Source organism: Mauremys reevesii, linkage group 15 (assembly GCF_016161935.1).
Source record: "Mauremys reevesii isolate NIE-2019 linkage group 15, ASM1616193v1, whole genome shotgun sequence".
NCBI classification, from domain to species: Eukaryota; Metazoa; Chordata; order Testudines; family Geoemydidae; genus Mauremys; species Mauremys reevesii.
In genome coordinates this window covers 962,751-984,490 of record NC_052637.1, presented here as the reverse complement: position 1 = coordinate 984,490, position 21,740 = coordinate 962,751, and the positions used below count along the sequence as shown (strand labels likewise).

The following is a 21,740-nucleotide window of genomic DNA, read 5'->3' as shown; positions in this document are numbered from 1 at the left end:
GGGATCGAACAGCTGATCTGGCCCCAGAACCTGGGAGCAAATTGATTGCCGACCTCCATCGGGACCGAACTCAGCGGAGGGCGCACGTCCCCCACCCAAGACACCGCAGCCCCCAGGGAGGGAGCCCCATGGAAGACGTGCTTAACTGCAGTGAACGCCTGAGCCAGGCCGACGTGCTGAGGAAGAAGAACGAGCTGGAGGCAAAGGGGCTGGTGACGGAGGGGCTGGCCGCCTGCTTCAGCCGGGCCATGGAGCTGCTGAAGAGCCGCCAACCTGTCTGGATGTGGCTGGGTCAGGGTGGCAGGCTCATCTTGCAGAGCGACGGGTGCTGGGTGGAGTTCAGGATGGGAAATGCCCAGCCGTCACCTATCCTGCTGGTGTGGTACGACCCCCACAGGAAGGAGGTTCAGGTCTCCCCACCCTAAGAGAGGAGGGGATCAGTCCACCCCTCAGCCCTGTCGCCTCTCTGTGCTGAATAAAGGCCCTTGGGGGGCTTGAATCTGGCCATTGCTTCTTGGTGTTGTGTATTGTAGCACTCCCCTGCAGCACAGCGCCCCCGGTGCATTGGGGTCAGTACTGACTGCCTGGGGAGAAAGCCCCCTACCGAGTCTCCCACCCCAGTCACTGAGCACAGCGCCCCCTGGTGCCATTGGGGTCAGTACTAATTGCAATGGGAGTGTGCCCCCTACTGAGTCCCTGCAGCACAGCGCCCCGTGGTGCATTGGGGTCAGTGGTGCCCTGGAAGGGATAGTACCCCAGATCTCTCCCATCCCCTTGCCTGAGGCAAGTACATTCCAGATTCTCTCCCTCAGCCTCAGTACATCCCATTCAGTACACTACCCTCAGCAGAGCCAGGAAGAGCTGGGAGCAGGCCAGGCCAACCAAGGGCACATGGTGGGACTGGTGGTTCACCTGGAAGTGTGGCGGGGGAGAGAATTTGTGGCAGAAGGGAGCTGGGTGGAAAGCATGAATCAGCCACAGCGTGTGTGAGAGGACAGGAGTATGAGCCTTAAGGGCAGTATCTTGCAGCAAGGAGTACCACACGTTAACAGCACCTGCATTGCACAGGACTGTGTTAACTTCCAGGATGGGGAAGGGATCTCTGACTCAGGTCCCAGGGGCAGAGCCCTAGTGGGTGAGTTTCCCCGCACAGAGCTTCACAACTTCTACCCTTGCATAGATACAAAAAGCACTCTCACAAAGCACAAACAGAGCCACACACACACACACACACACACACTCCCCCCCTGCTCAGGAGCAGCTAATCAACCTCAAACACCAGGGTTCTGTCTCCAGACTAAACATAAGAATGGCCACACTGGGTCAGACCAAAGGTCCATCTAGCCCAGTGTCCTGTCTGCTGACTGTGGCCCCAGAGGGAATGAACAGAACAGGTGATCATCAAGTGTTCCTTTCCCCTGAATATACTTTAATGCACCTGGGGTGGAGGAATTGCAGAGGGAAGGTCAATCCATGGATTCCCAGGGGGTTTATTAGCAGGATCCTCGTTAATGAATTGACAGGCGCTAACAGGAACTGGATGCTCTTGTCTGCAGGGAGGGTTCCCCCCCTTCAGGGGATTGTAATTGCTCAGCTCTTCATTCACGCCCCACCAGGCTGGGCACGTCTGCTCCTGCTGGACACACAGAGAGTGGGGTTAACAGCAGCGGGGATGAGCTCAGACTATGCAGCATCTGGTCTAGTTGCAAATGGGAGGGGAGACCTGCAGGTGAAACCAGGTACTGCACGGGCTCAGTATGGGTCGCTCGCCCCCTACAGTCAGTGCTAATCCCTGTGCACCAGGGGGCGCTTTGCTGCAGAAAGCAGCGGGGGGGCTCAGAAGGGGGCTGTCCCCGCACAGTCAGTGCTTCCCCCAATGCTACATCGTAGCAGTAGGGGATGCTGAGGAGTTCCTGTGTCTCTCAGCATCTGTGAACCCCGGTGTCTAATGTGCAAGGGTCTGTTCCGCCTCCCAGAAGAGGCCCCTGGCACACAGGAGTCCCAGTGGATGTTGGATTCTCCTTCACTCCCTGTGCTACACAGTTACACAGCGGCCGCACCCCTCCCCAGTCAGCTGTTTTTCTTTCTTTCATTGCCTCTTTTCTCTTCAGTGACATTACGGGCCACCTGCCTCCATTTCCCTCTGTCACTGGATCCATCCCTCCACACACCCCCCTCACCCTGCTGGGAATCCCCCTCTGAGCTCAAGCCTTCTCCGCTGGAATGGGGGCACATGGGGTTGGGCTGATACAGGAAACATGGGTGTCATTGTCCTCCCGGAGGGGCCAAGCAAGTGAAGATGGGTCAGAACCTGTGGCTTCCCACAGCAGATGGGTTCTGGAGTTCCCAGGGGATGCGAGAACTACCCCAGGCAGGAGCATGGGGCATCTCTAGGAGGCCAGGAAATCCCATGGATATGGGAATGTGTTCCAGGGTCCTAGTGGTACCTCCAGCTCCTATCCAGCCCCAGGGGTGGGGGATTGCCTGGCTCAGAGGGAGGGGGACATGGGGCCTTTCCACTCTAGGGTTGCTGTCTCTCACCTCACTGATGCTCACCTTTGGGATTCAGCTTCTCTGCAAGCTGTGATGCCAAGATGCTGCAGTGTTGACTGAGGGGCAGCTCCACAACCTCAGATGACTCTAGTCTGATGCGGAAGAAGTTCTGTTTTATGGGGTTGTAGAGGGGCCACTTCTCTCTCTTGCTCTCCACCCCTGTGGGGATCCTAATGAGAAATTCAATGGAGCACACAGAGTTAGTACCCGGGCTTGGCAGGGACGGGAACATGCTGCAGCCAGAGTCTGTCTCCTGTAGGCAGGGGTCATTAGGAGCCAATTTGCAAAGTTTGGCCCCTTTCCAAAATGGCTGCCATCCCCTATTGTTCCCAATGAGAGTGAAGCCAGAGTCTGCCTTCAGTTAAGATGACTGCTTCCACCTGTTCTCCTTATGTGGGGTGATGTTACAGGTTGCCCTTTATAAAGATGGCTGCAACCTCCCATTGATCTTGATGACATTGAAGCCACAGGCTGCCATGAGTCATGATGGCTGCTGTTGGCCTACAACCCCCTTTCTAAAGAGAGAATGCCCCTAGGAAAGATGGCCACTGTTTCCCTCTGTTTCCAATGAGACTGAAGCCAGGCTTCCCTCAGGGAATATGGGCTGACAGACATAGGAAGGGACAGTGTGGGGGTCTGAACAATATGGATGAAGGCGACAGAGGACACTGCAGTGTTAGTGCTCATGGGACCACAGATAGGAGGGTCTAAACTGGAAGGCAGTATGAAGCCACCATTTGCCCTCACTTAAGATGGCCTCTCTCACTTGTCCTTCCAAACAGGATGATGTCACGTGCTGCCCTAACTAAAAATGGCCACCATCTCCCACCGCCCTCAATGAAATTGTTGCCACAAGCTGCCCTGAGTTGGCTGCCATTTCACTACAGCCCTATAATTACCCAGTTCATCCCATTTACCCTTTTTATAAATTGGTACAACATTTGCTATCATCCCGTCTTCTGGAACTTTCCTGCTGCTTCAAGATGGAATGAAAATCAGCTAGACAGGCCAGCAAGCTCCTCAGCCAGCTCTTTTAAAACACTTGGGTGTAAGTTATCTGGTCCTGCTGATTTAGAAATGTCTAAGTTTAGTAGCCTCTGTTTAACATCCTCCCAAGACTCTAGTGGAGTAGAAAGAGTGTTATCATCCCCATGCAATGAGAATATATCATCTGAATTATTTATTGAACATGGCTACCTTTTCTGCATTACTATTGATAATTCTGGAGTGTCCACCTAATAATGAATGGAACAATCCCACTGTCAGGATTCTTTTTTTTTTCTACTATATTCAAATAACTCCTTATTGTCCCCAATTCCGCTGGCCGTAGATTTCTCCAAGTCTCTTTGCTTCCCTTATCAGTTTTCTACAATTCCCAATGTCTGATTTATATTCATTACTATCAACCTTCCCTTTATTCCATGTATTGGATATTATTTTTTAAATTTTCCCAACTGCCTTCACTTCCCTAATCTGAGAATCAGTGGTTCCAAGCTGGATGGTTAGGACTAGACTAGGGAATTCTGAAGATTTTTTTTGTTTTGAGATTTTGCTTGCTTATTTTTAGAGCAAGGGAGTATGGCTTCTTATCTATCCCACGGTGTATGCTTAAAAGTTATGTTGCCACAGTTATCTCAGTCAGAGGTGTGAAAAAAACCACACACCTGACTGCCATTGCTGAGCTGATCTAACCCTTAGGGTAGCTGTAGTTCTGTTGATGGACAGATGCTTCTTGTCAATGTAGCTCCTGATTTTTGGGCAGGTGATGTTCCTCCATTGCTGGAGCAACAACTTTTGCTGCTGCAGGCTGTATCAATAGGATGAGCTGACGTAGCCATGTCTGTATAGTGTTTGTAGCATGGACATCCCCTGAGTTTGTGTGGCTAGGCTGGGAAAGGGCAGGCAAAGCTTTGAGATCATTGGCTACTAGCTAAAAGCCAGGTTTCCTTGAATGAGGATGGCTGTGTTCATGGGATCACTGACATCCTGATGAGGGAAGAAGAGAATTATCCCTACCCTGGAACCAAGGGGCTCAGATTTTACCTCCTTGAAGTAAACTCAGCTATAGGTCTGGGGCTTCAACCTTTCAAAGGGAACCCCTTCTTCACCATGGCATTGAGCCGAGTCTTCCTGCATGTTGTGTTCACCTGGCCAAAGAGTTACAGCTGCTCTCCTGGCCTAGGTCTAGGCACAAGAGGATTCTGGGGGATTCCCTTACCCACTTCTGGCGAACTCCGCCCAGTACCGCATCACCCTGCGGCTCAGCCCCGCCTCGGCCTCCGTGTGCGTGTGGTTGGCTCCTCCCACAGACGCCAGGGTCCCAAACAGGTAGGGCAGCTCAGAGCCATGGGGCACCCCCGTCCACTCAGGCGTAGACAAGCCGCTGCTGCGGTGGGCAAAGTCGTAGGCATACACGGGACTGCCAGTCTCCACCTCTCGCCTAGCCATCTCGGCTACTGGACACACAATGAAGTAGTCACCAAGGATTTGATCCATGGCCCATCGGTACTGTGCTTCACCCTGCCCCTGCCCCTCCTGGCTGTACTGCTGTGCCACGGCCCGGATGGCCTCTTCTGGTGCCTCTGGCACTATCATCCTCACCACCCGCAGTAGCTCCTCCCAGCCGATGGAGCTGGCGTTCTTCAGGTTGAAGCTGGAAACAGTATAGATTAATATGTAGGAGCCTTCGTCGGCGTTGATGCCGGTCAGGATGGGCATAGGCTGGCTCTGCTTAGCCTGCAGGAGTCTTGGTGGTGTATCAGGGAGAAAATCCCCATCTGCAGTTGGCACAAAGGGAAACCCCAGCTGCTTCTTGCCGCGCAAGATGGAGAACTCATATTTGAGGAACTCCCCTGCTGCCTTCCCCTGCAGGCAGCCCACCAGGGCCGTGTCATCGCTATCGGTGCAACCCAGCAGCTGGCCCAGCCTCTGGCCTCTCTTCTGGGCCTCCTCGAGGGAACTCCAAACCCATGGTGCTGTTGGGGCACCGCTCTGCAGCACGGCGCGGGTGAAAAGGGGCCGGCTGCCCGGGGAGAGGAGGTGGAAGCCAACTGAGGAACCGCCAGCACACTGGCCAAAGAGCATCAAACGAGCTGGGTCCCCACCAAAGGCAGCCGCGTTGTCCCGCAGCCAGCGCAGTGCCAAACGCTGGTCCCACAGGCCGGCGTTCCCTGGGGCGGCTGGGGGCAGAGACAGGAAACCCAGCGCCCCCAGCCGGTAGTTCATGGAGGCCACAATCACGTTCTCGGTGGCAGCTAAGAAGCGCCCGTCATAGACATCGAGGGAGGCTGCACCAAAGGCAAAAGCCATACCATGGATCCAGACAAGGATGGGGGCCGGCGCAGGGGGCCGGGGATTGGGCACCCAGATGTTGAGGAAGAGGCAGTCCTCGGACTGCGGCATTTTGGATTTCCACACATAGGCATCAGGGTAACTAGGAAATGGAGACTGGGGGCAGGCGTTGCCGAAGCTGGTGGTCTCCAGGACTTGGCTCCAAGGCTGGTGGGGAAGTGGTTTCTGGAAGCGCAAGGCACCCACGGGGGGCTCAGCGTAGGGGATGCCCAGGAAGGCCGTCACTGTGCCGGAGCCAGCTGGGAGGCGCTTGCCCCGGATGGGGCCGCTGGTGGTGAGCACCACAGTGCCGTTGTCATCGGAGCCAGAGCTGGGGCCCAGCAGGGAGAGGAGAAGCAGGCAGGGGAGCGCAGGGAGGAGTCCCAGCATCACGGCAGCTGGAAGGGAAACGCCCCCAGAGGGAGTTACAGGGAACGGGATACGGGGTCTTTCCTCTCTAGGGGGCGCTGGCTCCCATTCAGTCTCTGCCACCTAAATCCAGACAGCAGGTGGGAGTAGGGTGACCAGACAGCAAATGTGAAAAATCGGGACAGGGGTGGGGGGTAATAGGAGCCTATATAAGAAAAAGACCCTAAAATCAGAACTGTCCCTATAAAATTGGGACATCTGGTCACCCTAGGTGGGAGCTTGCAGTATCAGCCTTGATCCCCTTTAGAAAATACAGCATCTGGTCAGTCACCCCCTGTCCTCTCAGTCCCAGCTCTGTGTCATCCCTGACTCCCAGGCCTCCTGCTCTAACCCACTAGGCCTCACTCCCCTCCCAGAGCTGGGACTAGAACTCAGGTGTCCTAGTGCTTGAGGTTGCCTTTCACAGCATCTGCCAGAAATGTATCTCTGAGCCCTGCAGCTGTGACCCCGGGGATCTCCTTGGGCAGATGCTCTCTCGGGGATCCCAGCTGGTTCAGGCCTGTTGGGTGCCGGGAGGAGGCAGGGAATGGGCTCAGTAGTGAGAATCCACAGCATAGCCAGGAGGAAACAACCAAAGGCAGAGAAGGCAGATCAAATGCTCCTTACCTTGCTGTCCCTGGCTCTGGGACAGGAGAGGGATCTAGTGGGTTAGAGCAGGGGGGCCGGGGACCAGGACTCTTGGGTTCTATCCCCAGCTCTGGAAGGGGAGTGGGGGCTAGTGGGTTACAGCGGGGGGGCCAGGGACCAGGACTCTTGGGTTTGATCCCCAGCTCTGGAAGGGGAGTGGGGGCTAGTGGGTTACAGCACGGAACAGGACTCCTGGGTTCTATGCCCAGCTCTGAGAATGCGATCTGTGGAGAGGGTATTAAGTGGGTAATTACCAAGAGTGATTCCAATTCGAGTTGTTATTCCACTTCCTCCTCTCCCTTCCCCCCTCTGTCCAAGTCGCAGAGCCAGTGGGGCCTCGGGTAGCCCAGACTCACCTGCCCTTCACCTTGGAACACTCGCAGCTTTGTGAGTCTCGCTGTGTCTCACCACAGGGGCCAGTTGTTGCGGGAGTCGAGTGGATGCCTCAGATGCTGAGAATAACAGCCACTGGGGGCTTATTTATCCTCAAATCTGTGACCTCGTGGGGCTCTGCACACACAGGGGGAGGGGGATCTGGAGCATCCGCGTGGGACTGTCGGGTAGGAGCCAAGGGCTTTGGAAACAGACATCAGTTAGGTAAATAGCCTGAGATGTCTGGGAACAGAAGGGCTGCGGTCGTTGAACCTCTGGTGTGGGGCAGCCGATAACAACCATATACCGGCCGTTCCAATTCATCTGCCCAGCACTGAGAGGCAGCCACCTCTGGGGTGGGGCAGCTGGGTACCAGGAAATGAACCGAACATATAAAGGAGATATCAGCCAGGAAACCAGGGTTCAAACCCCAACTAGGGGAGAAAGTGCTAAGCGATGTTCAGAGCGGGTCCAGTGATTTGGCTATTTCTCATATGCAAGCTGGCACTTGCTGCAGCATAGCGCCATGCCGGGGTATTGGGGTCAGCCCTGATTGAGATGGGGACCCGCGCATTGTACTCCCACCTCCATCCCCACATCACAGCACCCCCTAGCGCCCCACTGGGGCATTGGAGCCAACACTCACAGCCAGGGAAGAGCGCCCCCTACTGAGTCTCCCACCCTGCATCACAGCGGCCCCTTGTTCCTCATTGGATCAGCACTGACTGTCAGGAGCGATCCCCCCTACCCTGCTCCCTGAAGCACCTGCTGACATTCCGAGGTCTCATTTAGACATCCTGCCCTTGCCGGAACCAGCTGCGCTTGTGAGAACTGCTCCAGGCGAGATCCTGGCTCTCAGAACATGTGGTTGGCCCAAGATCATTATTGACACCTCGGGGCATGTTTGTTCCTCCTGCAGGGGTGACCTTGAAATTGCCCTAAGTTCCCCGGGTTGCTTCTCATACTCACTTGCCAATACAGGTTTAGTTATTTCTAGTTGCTTGTGTTGGTCACGAGTTGATCACTGTTGACCTAAGTTGAGAGCGTTACAGCAGAACACCGAGCGCTTATTACTTAGGCTTGGCAGAACTCACTAGTTATTCCTTTATAATTTTGGCAGGTGATAGCAATGTCCCCTTTTAAGCTTTTTCTTCAATTTTTGTCACTTTCAGTGTAACCCACACACCTCCTGAGTGCGGGGCTCTGGCCCCTCCACTGGCACCGAGACCTCTTAGGGTACGTCTACACTACGGGACTATTCCGAATTTGCATAAACCGGTTTTGTAAAACAGATTTTATAAAATCGAGTGCGCACGGCCACACTAAACACATTAAATCGGTGGTGTGCGTCCATGGTCCGAGGCTAGCGTCGATTTCTGGAGCGTTGCACTGTGGGTAGCTATTCCCTAGCTATCCCATAGTTCCCGCAGCCTCCCCCGCCCCTTGGAACTTCCGGGTTGAGATCCCAGTGCCTGATGGGGCAAAAATCATTGTCGCGGGTGGTTCTGGGTAAATGTCGTCAGTCACTCCTTCGTCTGGGAAAGCAACGGCAGACAAGCATTTCGCGCCTTTTTTCCCTGGATTGCCCTGGCAGATGCCATAGCATGGCAATCATGGAGCTTGTTTTGCCGTTTGTGACTCTCACCGTATGTGTACTAGATGCCGCTCACAGAGGCGATTCAGCAGCGCTACACAGAAGCATGCTTTTGCTTTTGCATGACAGCAGAGATGGTTACTAGCCATATTGCACCATCCAAACCCTTCCATAAATTGGAACTGAGGATGATCATGGCTACCAGTCCTTTTGTACCATTTGCTGCTAGTGCCCCTGGTCAATCAGCCAGGGGCGCAAAAGCCAAGAGTGGTTACTAGCCATATTGTACCTTCCATCGTTTTGTACCATTGGCTGCTGTCATAAGTGCCCCTGGCCGATCAGCCAGGGGCGCAAAAGCAAAAATTGGGAATGACTCCCTGAGTCAATCCCTCCTTTTTGGTATCTAAAAATAGAATCTGTGCTGCCTAATATAGGCAAGTGTGCTAGAGAACCACCTGCTCTGTGTCAGAGCCCGCAGAAATTATCTGTATGCTATTCACAGGGGGTGCTCCTGTAACAACCCCACCTGTTGATTCCGTTCTTCCCCCAGCCTTTCTTGGCTACCGTAGCATTGTCCCCACTTGTGTGATGAATTAATAAAGAATGCAGGAATAAGACACACTGACTTGTTAGTGAGAAATGAGTGGAAGGCAGCCTCCAGCTGCTATGATAGTCCAGACAGGACATTAAGCAGTGTGTAGGAGAGAAGCCCAGCATCCCACTGCTAGTCCAGGGGCAACTGAATCTTTTCTTTACACATGAAGGTGGGGGCTGATGGAGCTCAGCCCCTGTTGCTATGATGAGGATGGTTACCAGCCATATTGCACCATCCATCCACCAGAAAAATTAGGGCCAATAGGCTGATGACGAGGACGGTTACCAGTCCTTTTGTCCCATCAGCTGAAGCTGATCATGAGGATAGATTTCCATCATTTTGCACGATCAGCTTATGCTGATGATGAGGATGGATTTCCATCTTTTTGTACCATCAGCCGCCCATGACGGGGGGGGGAGCAAGGATGTTGGTGTTGAGTGCTGCACTATCGCGTCTATCTGCAGCATTTAGTAAAGATAGGGTGACATGTAAAAGAGTCAGAGGATTGTTTTACCTTTCGCTTCTGGGGGTGGGTGGGGGGTGGGTGAGTAGATTGCCAAGCTATGCCCTGACCCGCGGGCACTGTGTTTGACCCTAGAAGCATTTGGAGCTCAGCCAAGAATGCAAATAATTTTAGGAGGCTGCAGGAACTGTGGGATAGCTTCAGTCCTCCAGTCCATGCGCATCCATTTGATTCTTTGGCTTTCCATTACGCTTGTCACGCTGCAGTGCGCTGAGTCCCTGCTATGGCGTCTGTCTGGAGATTTTTAAAAAAGGATTCTAACGGAGCGCTGATAGAACGGATAGAACGGATTTGCCTGCCCTTACAGCGATCACATCCGCATGGTCCATGCGGGAGCTCTTTTTTTTATTTTGATTTCGGACTGCATCGCCACCCGTGCTGATCGGAGCTCCACGCTGGGCAAACAGGAAATATTCAAAAGTTCGCGGGGCTTTTCCTGTTTACCTGACCACTGCATCCGAGTTCAGATTGCGGTCCAGAGCGGTCACTGGTGCACTGTGGGATAGCTCCCGGAGGCCAACACCGTCGATCAGCGTCCACACTAACCCTAATCCGATATGTTAATACCGATACTAGCGCATTCTCTCGTTAGGGAGGAGTACAGAAACCGGTTTAAAGAGCCATTAAAATCGATATAAGGTGCCTGCTAGTGTGGACGGTTTCGGCGTTAAATCGGTTTTACGCTCCTAAAACCGATTTAAACGCCTAGTGTAGACCAGGCCTTAGAGATTAATGAGTTAGCTCAGAGCCATGTGGCTTTTAGCTCATGCAGGAGAGGTTCACGGACTAAGCTCCAGCGTTCCCAGATTCGATCCCGCCTGCCGACAACTGGGGTCCATTGGTGTTGCGTCAGTTTTCATAGTTGTGTGAAATTAGTGGGGAGAGGTCAGACACTTCTTTAATGGCAGGTGAGATTCCAAAAGTGAACATTTTATAATCCGTTAAAACATGAATTGTCAACCTCACATCTCAGAAGACACAAAGTCAATAGCATTAAGCCCTCAACCTTTTTTGTCTGGCAGGCGGCAGACGAGCGTCTGCTGAAATGCCGCTGAAATTCGGCAGCATTTCAGCGGATGCTCGTCCACCGGCCAGTACGTGGGTGCACTCAGACGCCTTGTCGGGCACCATGGCACCACAAGCAGTGTGTTGGGGACCCCTGCATTAAGCTTAACTCCAACATATCTCCAAACAGCATGTTCCTTCCTTTGCCTAGCCATAAATTTCAATTATTACTGATCAAAATATTTTTTAAATCAGCTTATGCATGTGCGGTGAAATCGATGATTGGCGACATTTACCGATATAGTTTAATTGTTCCAAGCCTAATATCACTGCATAGATATCTGGGGTAGCAAGATATCCATTCAGCAGTGGCATAGGTGGCAGGTTTGTATAATTTTTGGTGGTGCCCCCCCGCCCCCCCGCTCTCACCCTGTAAGCCGATATAAAATGAAGCTACAATGCGTCGGCACCACAAGATCACAAGGGTCAATTAAAAGTGGAAAGTCAGAAGCAGCACTTGCCTGCTTCAATATACGGTATTATATTTTGTTGCACCTGTTGTGACAAAGTGGGAATGTTCTTAATGTTTTCTCTGAATACTGTGTTGGTGCCTCAGTTTCCCCTGCAAGGTGCCAACTGAAGGTGTTGGGGATAAAGAGATCAGGTGGCCTCCTTGTCCGGAAGAGACACAGAGGCCAGAGGAGGGAGTGTCAGTTTGGAGCTGGCTGGGGAAATGGGAAGAGGCCCAGAACTTGGGTCTAGGCTCCCTACCATCCAAGATGGACCTGACTGAGGGGTCCTGTTTTCTGTACCTACAAGTTTTGTTTTAGACTGTGATCCTGTCGTCTAATAAACCATCTGTGTTACTGGCTGGCTGAGAGTCACGTCTGACTGCAGAGTTGGGGTGCAGGGACCTCTGGTTGCCCCAGGACCAGCCTGGGCAGACTCACTTTGGAAAGTGCATGACGTGGAAGGGCATGCTGAATGCTCCGAGGTCAGACCCAGGAAGGTGTAAGCTTCTTGCCCTGGAGACAGTATGCTCAGAGAGAGGAGGCTCCCCCAGAGTCCTGACTGGCTTTGTATGGAGTAGTTTCAAAGCCTCCCTGCATCCCCTTCCACACCATGCGCTTCCCAGAAGTCCACACAGGCAGACACTCTCTCCTCTGGCCTTTGTCTCTTTTCCAGGCATTAGGAGGCCACCTGACCTCTTTGTTCTCCAACACCTTCAGTTGGCACCTTGCAGGAGACCGACCCAGGCCATCAGTTGCCTGGAGACAGGGTTTTGGCCATTCTCTGTGCAGACGGCATCACACTGGCACTCTAGGGCTCTACAACAATCACACCCCCTTATCCCACCATCTAGATCCTTGAGAAATGCATAGGGGAAACGGAGGCACCCACACATGTATTCAGAGAAAACATTAAGAACATTCCCACTTTGTAACACCTGTATACTTTAAAGGGTGTAAAATAATCAAGTATTGTGCTAAACACAATGATACTCCAAACTGACCACCAAATTTAAGTTGCACATTTTTCCCCTCAAGTGAGGGCTCTGGGATGGGGCTGGGGATGAGGGGTTCACAGTGCAGCAGGGTGCTCAGGGTTGGGGTGCTGGGGGCGCAGGCTCTGGGGTGGGGCAGGGCTGGGGATAAGGAACTTGGGATGCAGACTGGCTGCCCCAGGGCTAGGGCCAGAGAGGACTCTCCCCTCTCCTTACTGGCAGCAGCAAGCTCCAGGGGAGGGACCCCTCCTCTCCCCCTTCCCCCCCCCCACCCCGCAGCACACTCACTCTGCACCACAGTCACTGCACATGCTCCTAGGGATTCTCTCAGGTCCAGAAAGCGCACTTGCCTCCCCTATGGTGGGTACCGGGGCGGGGGGTTGCCATCATGTGTGGCCTCCCCACCCCTGCTGCTGCCCCTGGGTGCTCCCAAGCACGTGTGTGCCTCATTCCCCCTCCTCTCTCCCTCTTCCCCTCCCCCGGTGCTCCAAGAGGCTGCCGGTCACTGATCTCTATAGCCTTCGGCAGAAGCAGCACAAACAAGGGAGAGAGTCACTGGCTGTTTTCTTTCAGGCAGGGCAGCTCCGAGGCGGGGGCAGGGGAGAAACCCAGCTCCAACTATTGGTGGAGCACAGCCCCAGCCTTGAGTATTCCTGGTGCTTGAACACCTCGAGCCCATATAAGCTGCCGCCCCTGAGCAGTGGTGAGGCTCCAGCTCATAGACTCATAGACTCATAGACTTTAAGGTCAGAAGGGACCATTATGATCATCTAGTCTGACCTCCTGCACAACGCAGGCCACAGAATCTCACCCACCCACTCCTGTAACAAACCCCTACCCTATGTCTGAGCTATTGAAGTCCTCAAATCGTGGTCTGAAGACCTCAAGCTGCAGAGAATCCTCCAGCAAGTGACCTGTGCCCCATGTGCAAAGGAAGGCGAAAAACCTCCAGGGCCTCTGCCAATCTGCCCTGGAGGAAAATTCCTTCCCGACCCCAAATATGGCGATCAGCTAAACCCTGAGCATGTGGGCAAGACTCACCAGCCAGCACCCAGGAAAGAATTCTCTGTAGTAACTCCGTAGATCCCACCCCATCTAACATCCCATCACAGACCACAGGGCATACTTACCTGCTGATACCTGTGTCCAGTTCTGGGTTCTCCACTTTAGGAAACATGTGCAATAAGGATGATAAAAGGTTTAGAAAACCTGACCTATCAGGAAAAGTTAAAAAAACGGGGCATGTTTAGTCTTGAGAAGTGAAGACTGAGGGGGGACCTGATAACAGTCTTCCAGTATGGTCAGGGCTGTTATAAAGAGGACCCAAGCCCGATGGGATGTGGCGCTTCTGCATCGACTTCCAACGCGTCAACGCCATCGCCAAGTTTGACGCATATCCTATGCTGTGCGTAGATGAGCTGCCTGGCCAGCTAGGGGAAGCTTGTTTCTTCACCACTTGACCTCAGCAAGGGCTACTGGCAGATCCCCCTTGACCCCTCTTCGAGGGAGAAGACCATGTTTGCCATCCCAGCAGGTCTATACTAATTCACCCAGATGCCCTTTAGCCTCCATGGGGCCCCAACCACATTTCAATGGCTGATGGACCATGTCCTCCAACCCCATCAAGACTACATGGCCACCTACTTGGATGATGTGGTTGTCTACAGCCGCCACTGGGAGGATCATTTGGTACGAGTAGCTGCAGTCCTGAGATCCCTGCAGGCGGCCGGGTTGACAGCCCACCCAAAAAAAATGCCGCATTGGATGGCAAGAGATTACTTATCTGGGCTACACTATACAGAACGGACAAATGAAGCCCCTCGTGGGAAAGGTCCAGGCCCTGGTGGCCTGCCCACCTCCCACCACAAAGCGTCAGGTGCGACAGTTCTTGGGGCTCGACGGCTACTATCGACATTTCATTCCCCATTTTGTGTCTGTCACTGCCCCAATGACCGGCCTTTTAACCAAGAACAGCCCTCGACATGTGGCTTGGATCCAGGAATGCGAAGACGCCTTTCAGGAACTCAGAACAAGTCTCTGCCATGAACTGGTCTTCTACAGCCCAAATTCCAACCGGGACTTCGTCCTCCAAACGGATGCCTCAGAGCTAGGACTGGGCACCGTCCTGTCGAAAGAGATAGATGGGGAAGACCATCCGGTCTTATACAGCAGCTGGAAATTGTTTCCACAGGAGAAGAACTACGCGGTGGTGGAGGAGGCGGCCCTGGCAGTGAAATGAGCTTGTGATGCCCTACGTCACTACCTTCTTGGAGCCTCGTTCACCCTAGTCACCGACCACGCCCCACTTCAATGGATGAATAAAATGAAAGACAATAATATGAGAATACAGCGGTGGTACCTGGCGTTCCAGCCCTATGCCTTTACGGTTTACCATAGAGCAGGCAAGGACCACGCTAATGCTGACGTCCTGTCCCACCTGGGAGGCATGGAAGAGTCTGGCCCCGATGAGCGACTTAAGGGGGGTGGGGTGTAGCGAGGCGGTCTGGTTCCCCGCCACCCCGGAGGGAGATGAGCCTTTCTGGACACCAAAGTGGGCAGAGCCAGCAACCCTGGGCCCACCCCTCAGAGGTCAAGGCGCAGGACAGGAAGTATAAAAGCCTGACCTCACCAGAGCTCACTTGAAACTCAGCCACCAGAGAGACCAGGTGCCTGTGGCGTAGCTCCCAGTGTGGAGATCACAGAGATCAGCAGCCAACCCGAGGACTGGCCTAGGGTGACCAGACAGCAAGTGTGAAAAATCAGGACAGGGGATGGGGGGTAATAGGCGTCTATATAAGAAAAAGCCCCAAATATTGGGACTGTCCCTATCAAATCAGGACATCTGGTCACCCTAGACTGGCCAGACCAGCCAATGCCTGATGCTAGCCTGAGCCCAGAGACGCTGCCAAGCCTACCACTCACCCATTACCCTGAGGAACCGCCAGGCCTGCCGTTTGCCAGTTACCCCGAGGAGCTGCCAAACCAACTGCTCCCAAGCTCCCCCAAGGAGCCCATGGTGTGTGACCCCGTGGAGGACGCCGTCCGGACCAGATACCTCTAGAGGGGGAGGTAGGAAGTAGCCCAGGGGCAGCCAACCCGAGTCTGGCTGCAGCACTGCCAGAGCCAATGTCAGTGTGTTGCAGTCAGGATCCCACTGACACAGCAGCGGGTTGTCTGCCGCTGCTAGGGCCCCGGGGTGGGACGCAGTAGAGTGGGTGGGCCTGCGTCGCCCCCACCACCCACCTCGCAGGTGGCATCTCCCCAGCTGCTCAGAGCCAGGAGCCTGGGGTTTGCTGTTCAACCGTTTGCTAAGCTCCTGGCTGAAGGCCTGAGCTACTGTTTGTTGCCCGCCCTGACCCAGGACCTGGGCTTCCTCATATTGAACTGTTTGCTCAGCCCCTGCCTGAGGGCCGGAGCTGCTGACTGTTTGCTGTACAGCCAAGCTAATTCCCCGACACACCTGACCCCAGTAGCGAGGCCGTTTGGCTCCCCATTCCCCCGGACGGGGACGAGCCCCAGCCGAACCACCCTACATATCTGTCAAAATTATAAAGCATAAACATTGAGTTCTGACATGCCTAAGTAATATGTACTCGGCGTTCTGCCATCACTCAGCCAACTTAGGTCAACCGTGACCAACTTGTGACCAACGCTGGCAACTAGAAACAACAAAACGCCCCTTGGTAAGTGACTGTGAGAAGCAACCCACGGACCATAGGCAATTTCAGGAGGAACAAACATGCCCAGAGCTGTCAATAATGTTCATGACCCAACCACATGTTGTCGGGACCAGGATCTCCCCTGGAGTGGCTCTCGCAAGATAAGAGGGTTGCAGCATGGGCAGGATTTCAAAAGGCAACTACCAAAATTCTGAAGATACTACAGGGGGTAAGGAGGGATGCTTTTCCCATACAGTCAGTGCTGTCCTCAATGTCCCAGTGTGGCACTAAGGGGCGCTGTGCAGAAGGGATGGGGCCGGTCAGTAGGGAGCATTCTCCCCGTGCAGTCATTGCTGGCCCAAATGTCCCAGATTGATGCTAGGAGGTGCTAGGTGGCAGGGAGCAGGGCTCAGTAGGAGTGTTAGGGGGCTTATTCCTTCACCCTCTCACTTCCCTGGTCCTTCTCGCATGAACAGAGAGCAACAACACCCGAAGTCCGAAGGTGCAAACAATTCACCTGGGAGCAAGCATGATTCCAGTTTCCTTCCTCAGCGTCCCCCTTCCCAGCTCTGACACCACAGAGCCTTGCCTGTGTCCCTGTTCCTATTCCCTGTCCCCATTCCCCCCTTAGCAAAACATGATCCCAATTCCCCCACCCCCAGTCCCTGTTCGCATTCCCCCCTTACTTCCTGATTGACTGCAGACTATATAGTAAAACTTGAGTTCTGCTTAGCTATACCTTAACCAACCATTTTACTGAAATTTAACTAACCAATCCTAACATACTATAACATGGTTATTTAACCAATTATATCCCACCACCTTAATTGGTTTACACCCAACAAAACTAATTATACAGCAGACAGAAACAATCACAGAACCAGACAGAGATTATACGGACAAACAATAGGGAAGTGGAGACTACAGTGATAGAACAATACAGAAATGAAGATTTCACAGCCCAGCTATTGATAAGTGAGTTCTTGCCAGACAGGATGCTATCAAATGAAGTTTCCTTTTACATCTTCTAGGCTCTTCCCTTTCTCTGGAGGTGACAGGACTATCAGGACAGGATTGTATTCCTAACAGCCCAATAGCACCTTATTTCAATGTGACTAGTTTGGAATGTGAGGATGTGACCATACACTTCCCAGCTTATGGCTGCCTCTGCTGCTTAGCCGAAGGCCTTAGCCTAAGGCCTGGTCTACACTGGGGGGTGGGGGTCGAACTAAGGTACGCAACTTCAGCTACGCGAAGTTGAACTACCTTAGTTCGAACTACTTACCCGTCCTCATGGCGCAGGATCGACGTCCGCGGCTCCCCCGTCAACTCCGCCACCGCCGTTCGCGGTGGTGGAGTTCCGGAGTCGACGGGAGCGCGTTCGGAGTTCGATATATTGCATCTAGATGAGACGCGATATATCGAACTCCGAGAAGTCGATTGCTACCCACCAATCCGGGTGGGTAGTATGGACGTACCCTAAGAACCAGGCCTCAGACTGTCACAGTGAGAGAAGGCCCTTACACCGGCAGACAGTGATTTTGATTCTTTCTTTCATATCTCTATAACTAGCTAAGTGATAAGAATACACCTAAATTCTTACAGTATAGGCCTTTGCAGACAGGCCTGAATATCTATATCCTAACAAGGAGGTGCTGTCCCCTCAAAGTCAGTGCTGACCCCAATACCCTAGCATGATGTAGGGGAGCACTATGCTGCAGGGAGCAAGGTCCCCTTGCAGTCAGTGCTGACCAAAACGCCCCAGCAGAATGTATTTTCTGTGGGGGAAAAAATTCTGCGTAGCACATAAATTCTGCGCATGACAGTGGCACAGAATGCCCCAGGAGTACCCCTTGGAGTCGGGGCCAACCCAAAGGCCCCAGCACGGTGCTGTGCTGTAGTGAATGCTGGATTTCACATTAGAAACAACCAACTCATTGGCCCTGCTTCTCCCTGAACATCCCCAAGCACTTTCTCTCATGAGTGGGGTATGTACCCCGGTCACCTGGCCAAACATTCTCTTCAGTTATTCCATTCTGCCCCATCATCTAAAATCCACTTATATTTCCTTTGGACACAGGATTCCTGATTCACTGGGACCCAGCTGCCCCACCCCAGAGGTGGCTGCAGTTCAGCAATCACGGCTTTTCTGTCCCTAAAGCTCTTATGCTGTTTACTCAACTGGGTGTCTGTTTCCAAACACCTTGGCTCCTCCCCAGCAGTCCCACCCATCCGGCCCAAATCCCCCTCCCCCTGTGTGTGCACAGCCCAGTGAGGACACAGATTTGAGGATAAATAAGCCCCAGTGGCTGCTCCCTGCCTGTTATTCTCAGCATTGGAGGCTTCCCGTTTGCTCCAGCATCCCCCGTTCACCTTCGTGCTGAACCGTGAGACACAACTGTGAGTGTGCCAAGGAGAAGGGCAGGTGAGTCTGTGCTACCCAGGGCCCCACTGCCTCAGAGCTAGGGACAGAGGGGTCCAGGGAGTGAATGGAGTGGAAGAGCAACTGGAATGGAGATCACTGTAAATAATTACCCATCTACTACCCTTTCCACAAACCCCACTCTTAGAGCTGGGGAGGGAAACCAGGAGTACAGACTCCCAGCCTCCCTCTCCTCCCCTGCTCTAGTCCACTAGACCCCACTGACCTCTTAGAGATAGGGTCAGCTGGTGGAACTCTTTGCCAGAGGATGTTGTGAAGGCCAAGAGTATAACAGGGTTCAAAAAAGAACTAGATAAGTTCATGGAAGACAGGTCCACCAATGAGTATTAGCCAGGATGGGCAGGGATGGTGTCTCTAGCCTCTGTTTGCCAGAAGCTGGGAATAGGCGACAGGGGATGGATCACCTGTTCTATTCATTCCCTCTGGGGCACCTGGCACTGGTCACTGTTGGAAACCAGGACACTGGGCTAGATGGACCTTTGGTCTGACCTAGTATGGCCGTTCTTATGTTCTTATGGTTGATGCTGATCAGGGAGCTCAGCAGGGAGCTGGAGCATGAACAGAAAAGACATGGGGGCTGTATTTCTTAATGGGGATCTAGGCTGATGTAGGGAGCTACCTCCTGCTCAGGGCCGGCTCCAGACCCCAGCGCGCCAAGCGCGTGCTTGGGACAGCATGCCGCGGGGGGCGTTCTGCCTGTCACCGGGTGGGCGGCAGGCGGCTCCGGTGGGCCTCCCACAGGCGTGCCTGCGGATGCTCCACCGGAGCCGCGGGACCAGCGGACCCTCCGCAGGCACGTCTGCAGGAGGTCCACTGGAGCTGCGGGACCGGCGACCGCCAGAGCGCCCCCCATGGCGTGCCGCCGTGCTTGGGGTGGTGAAATTGCTAGAGCTGCCCCTGCTCCTGCTGTCTCTATTTAGGTGGCTGGGACTGGATGGGAGCCAGTGCCATCTAGAAGGCAAAGACCCCAAATCCCATTCCCTATAACTCCCTTTGCGGGGGGGTTCCCTTACAGCTGCCGTGATGCTGGGACTACTCCCTGCGCTCCCCTGCCTGCTCCTCCTCTCCCTGACGGGCCCCAGCTCTGGCTCTGATGACGACAGCACTGTGGTGCTCACCACCAGCGGCCCCATCCGGGGCAAGCGCCTCCAGGCGGGCTCCAGCACAGTGACGGCCTTCCTGGGGATCCCCTACGCTGAGCCCCCTGTGGGGGCCTTGCGCTTCCAGAAACCACTTCCCCACCAGCCCTGGAGCCAAGTCCTGGAGACCACCAGCTTTGGCAATGTCTGCCTGCAGTCTCCATTTCCTAGTTACCCTGACGCCAAATTATTCACATCCACAATGCCACAGTCTGAGGACTGCCTCTTCCTCAATATCTGGGTGCCCCATCCCCAGCCTCCTGACCCAGCCCCCATCCTCATGTGGATCCACGGCGGTGGGTTCCAGAGAGGGACAGCCTCCCTCGAGCTCTATGATGGGCGCTTCTTAGCTGCAACTGGGAAAATGATTGTGGCCTCCATGAACCACCGGCTGGGGGCGCTGGGCTTCCTGTCCCTGCCCCCGGCCGCCCCAGGAAACGCCGGCTTGTGGGACCAGCGCCTAGCGCTGCGCTGGCTGCGGGACAACGCAGCTGCCTTTGGTGGGGATCCAGCCCGTGTGATGCTTTCCGGCCACAACTCTGGGGCTGCCTCAGTCGGCTTCCATCTTCTGTCCCCGGGAAGCCAGTCCCTTTTCACCCACGCCGTGATGCAGAGCGGATCCCCAACCTCTCCATGGGTTTGGACTTCACTCGAGGAGGCAAGGGAGAGAGGCCGGAGTCTGGGCCAGCTGCTAGGCTGTACCAATGGTGACGACACCGCCCTGGTGGGCTGCCTGCAGGGGAAGGAAGCAGGGGAGTTCCCCAAACGTGACATCTCCGTCTTGCACCACAGGAAGCTGCTGGGCCTGCCCTTTGTGCCAACAACAGATGGGGATTTTCTCCCTGATTCACCATCAAGACTCCTGCAGGCTAAGCAGATCCAGCCTATACCCATCACAACTGGTTTCACTGCCAACGAAGGCTCCCACCTACTACTCTTTGGTGCCCACACCTTACACCTGGAGAACGCCAGCAACATCGGTATGGAGGAGCTGCTGCAGGTGTTGAAGCTGATGGTGCCAGGGGCACCAGAAGAGGCCGTCCAGGCTGTGGCTCGGTGGTACAGCCAGGAGGGGGAGGACCAGGGCGAAGCACAGTATCGATGGGCCATGGAACAGATCACTGGTGACTACGTCGTTGTGTGCCCAGTAGCCGAGGTGGCTAGGCGGGCAGCAGAGGCCGGCAATCCCGTGTTTGTCTACAGCTTCGACCAGCGCCCCAGTGTATTTTCTACAGCAGAATGGACCGGGGTGCCACACGGCTCTGAGCTCCCCTATCAGTTCGGAACTGTGTGGTCCCTGGCAGGAGCCAACTCCACGCACACAAAGGCTGAGGAAGTCCTGAGCCGCACGGTGATGCAGTACACTGCGGCGTTCATCAGGAGTGGGTAAGGGAATCCCCCACAATCCTCTGATCCCCTGAGCCAGATCATGAGAGCAGCTGTCATTCTTTGGCCAGGGGAACACAACATCCAGGAAGACCCAGCTCAATGCCATAGCAAAGAACAGGTCCCTTTGGGAAATAGTTAATCTAATGGATTGAAGCCCATGACCTAGAGCTGATCTTACTTCAGGGAGGTAAAATCTGAGCCCCCTGAGTCCAAGCTGCGATAATTCCCTTCTTCCCTCACCAGGATGTCGGTGATCCCACAAATACACGCATCCTCATTCAAGGAAACATGGCTTTTAGCTAGGGGATGTGTCCATGCTACAAACACTATACAGGCATGGCTACGTCAGCTCATCATGTCAATACAGCCTGCAGCAGCAAAAGGGGTTGCTCCAGCAGTGGAGGAACATCACCTGCCCAAAAATCAGAAGCGAAATTAACAGTAGCATCTTTCCATTGACAGAACTACAGCTACCCTAGGGGCTAGGTCAGCACAGCTGTGGCAGTCAGGTGTGTGACTTTTTCCACATCTCTAACTGAGATAACTGTGGCAATTTAACATTTAAGTGTACACCTGGC

The 21,740-nt window shown here is 54.0% G+C and overlaps 2 protein-coding genes across 3 annotated transcripts; one reads left to right on the top strand and one right to left on the bottom strand.

The window, feature by feature from the left end:
- Positions 1-1,451: 1,451 nt before the first annotated feature.
- LOC120383413 (acetylcholinesterase-like) lies at positions 1,452-7,253 on the bottom strand. Of its 2 annotated transcripts, XM_039501530.1 has the most exons (4): positions 7,194-7,253; positions 4,772-6,281; positions 2,557-2,723; positions 1,452-1,633 (listed from the first exon to the last, which is right to left on the bottom strand). In XM_039501530.1, the coding sequence occupies exons 2-4, from the start codon at positions 6,271-6,273 to the stop codon at positions 1,599-1,601; spliced, it is 1,704 nt and encodes a 567-aa protein (XP_039357464.1). In that variant the 5' UTR covers positions 6,274-6,281; positions 7,194-7,253; the 3' UTR covers positions 1,452-1,598. The 2 variants fall into 2 exon arrangements, 1 of the variants encoding a protein (XP_039357464.1); XR_005588458.1 differs by lacking the exons at positions 1,452-1,633; positions 4,772-6,281; positions 7,194-7,253 and adding an exon at positions 3,471-3,736 and having other exon boundaries at positions 2,604-2,723.
- A 12,392-nt stretch (positions 7,254-19,645) lies between these two features.
- Positions 19,646-21,163, top strand: LOC120383468 (cholinesterase-like). Its single transcript, XM_039501628.1, has one exon. The coding sequence runs from the start codon at positions 19,658-19,660 to the stop codon at positions 21,161-21,163; it is 1,506 nt and encodes a 501-aa protein (XP_039357562.1). The 5' UTR covers positions 19,646-19,657.
- Positions 21,164-21,740: the final 577 nt, after the last annotated feature.

What these genes read in the sequence shown, in the direction of transcription:
- LOC120383413 (XM_039501530.1), bottom strand. Translation starts at nt 6,273, where the DNA reads ATGCTGGGACTCCTCCCTGCGCTCCCCTGCCTGCTTCTCCTCTCCCTG. An exon ending in GCGGAGTTCGCCAGAAGTGG is followed by an intron (nt 2,724 to 4,771) that starts GTAAGGGAATCC and finishes ATTTCTCATTAG; the next exon opens with GATCCCCACAGGGGTGGAGA. An exon ending in AGAGAAGCTGAATCCCAAAG is followed by an intron (nt 1,634 to 2,556) that starts GTGAGCATCAGT and finishes TGTGTCCAGCAG; the next exon opens with GAGCAGACGTGCCCAGCCTG.
- LOC120383468 (XM_039501628.1), top strand. Translation starts at nt 19,658, where the DNA reads ATGCTGGGACTACTCCCTGCGCTCCCCTGCCTGCTCCTCCTCTCCCTG.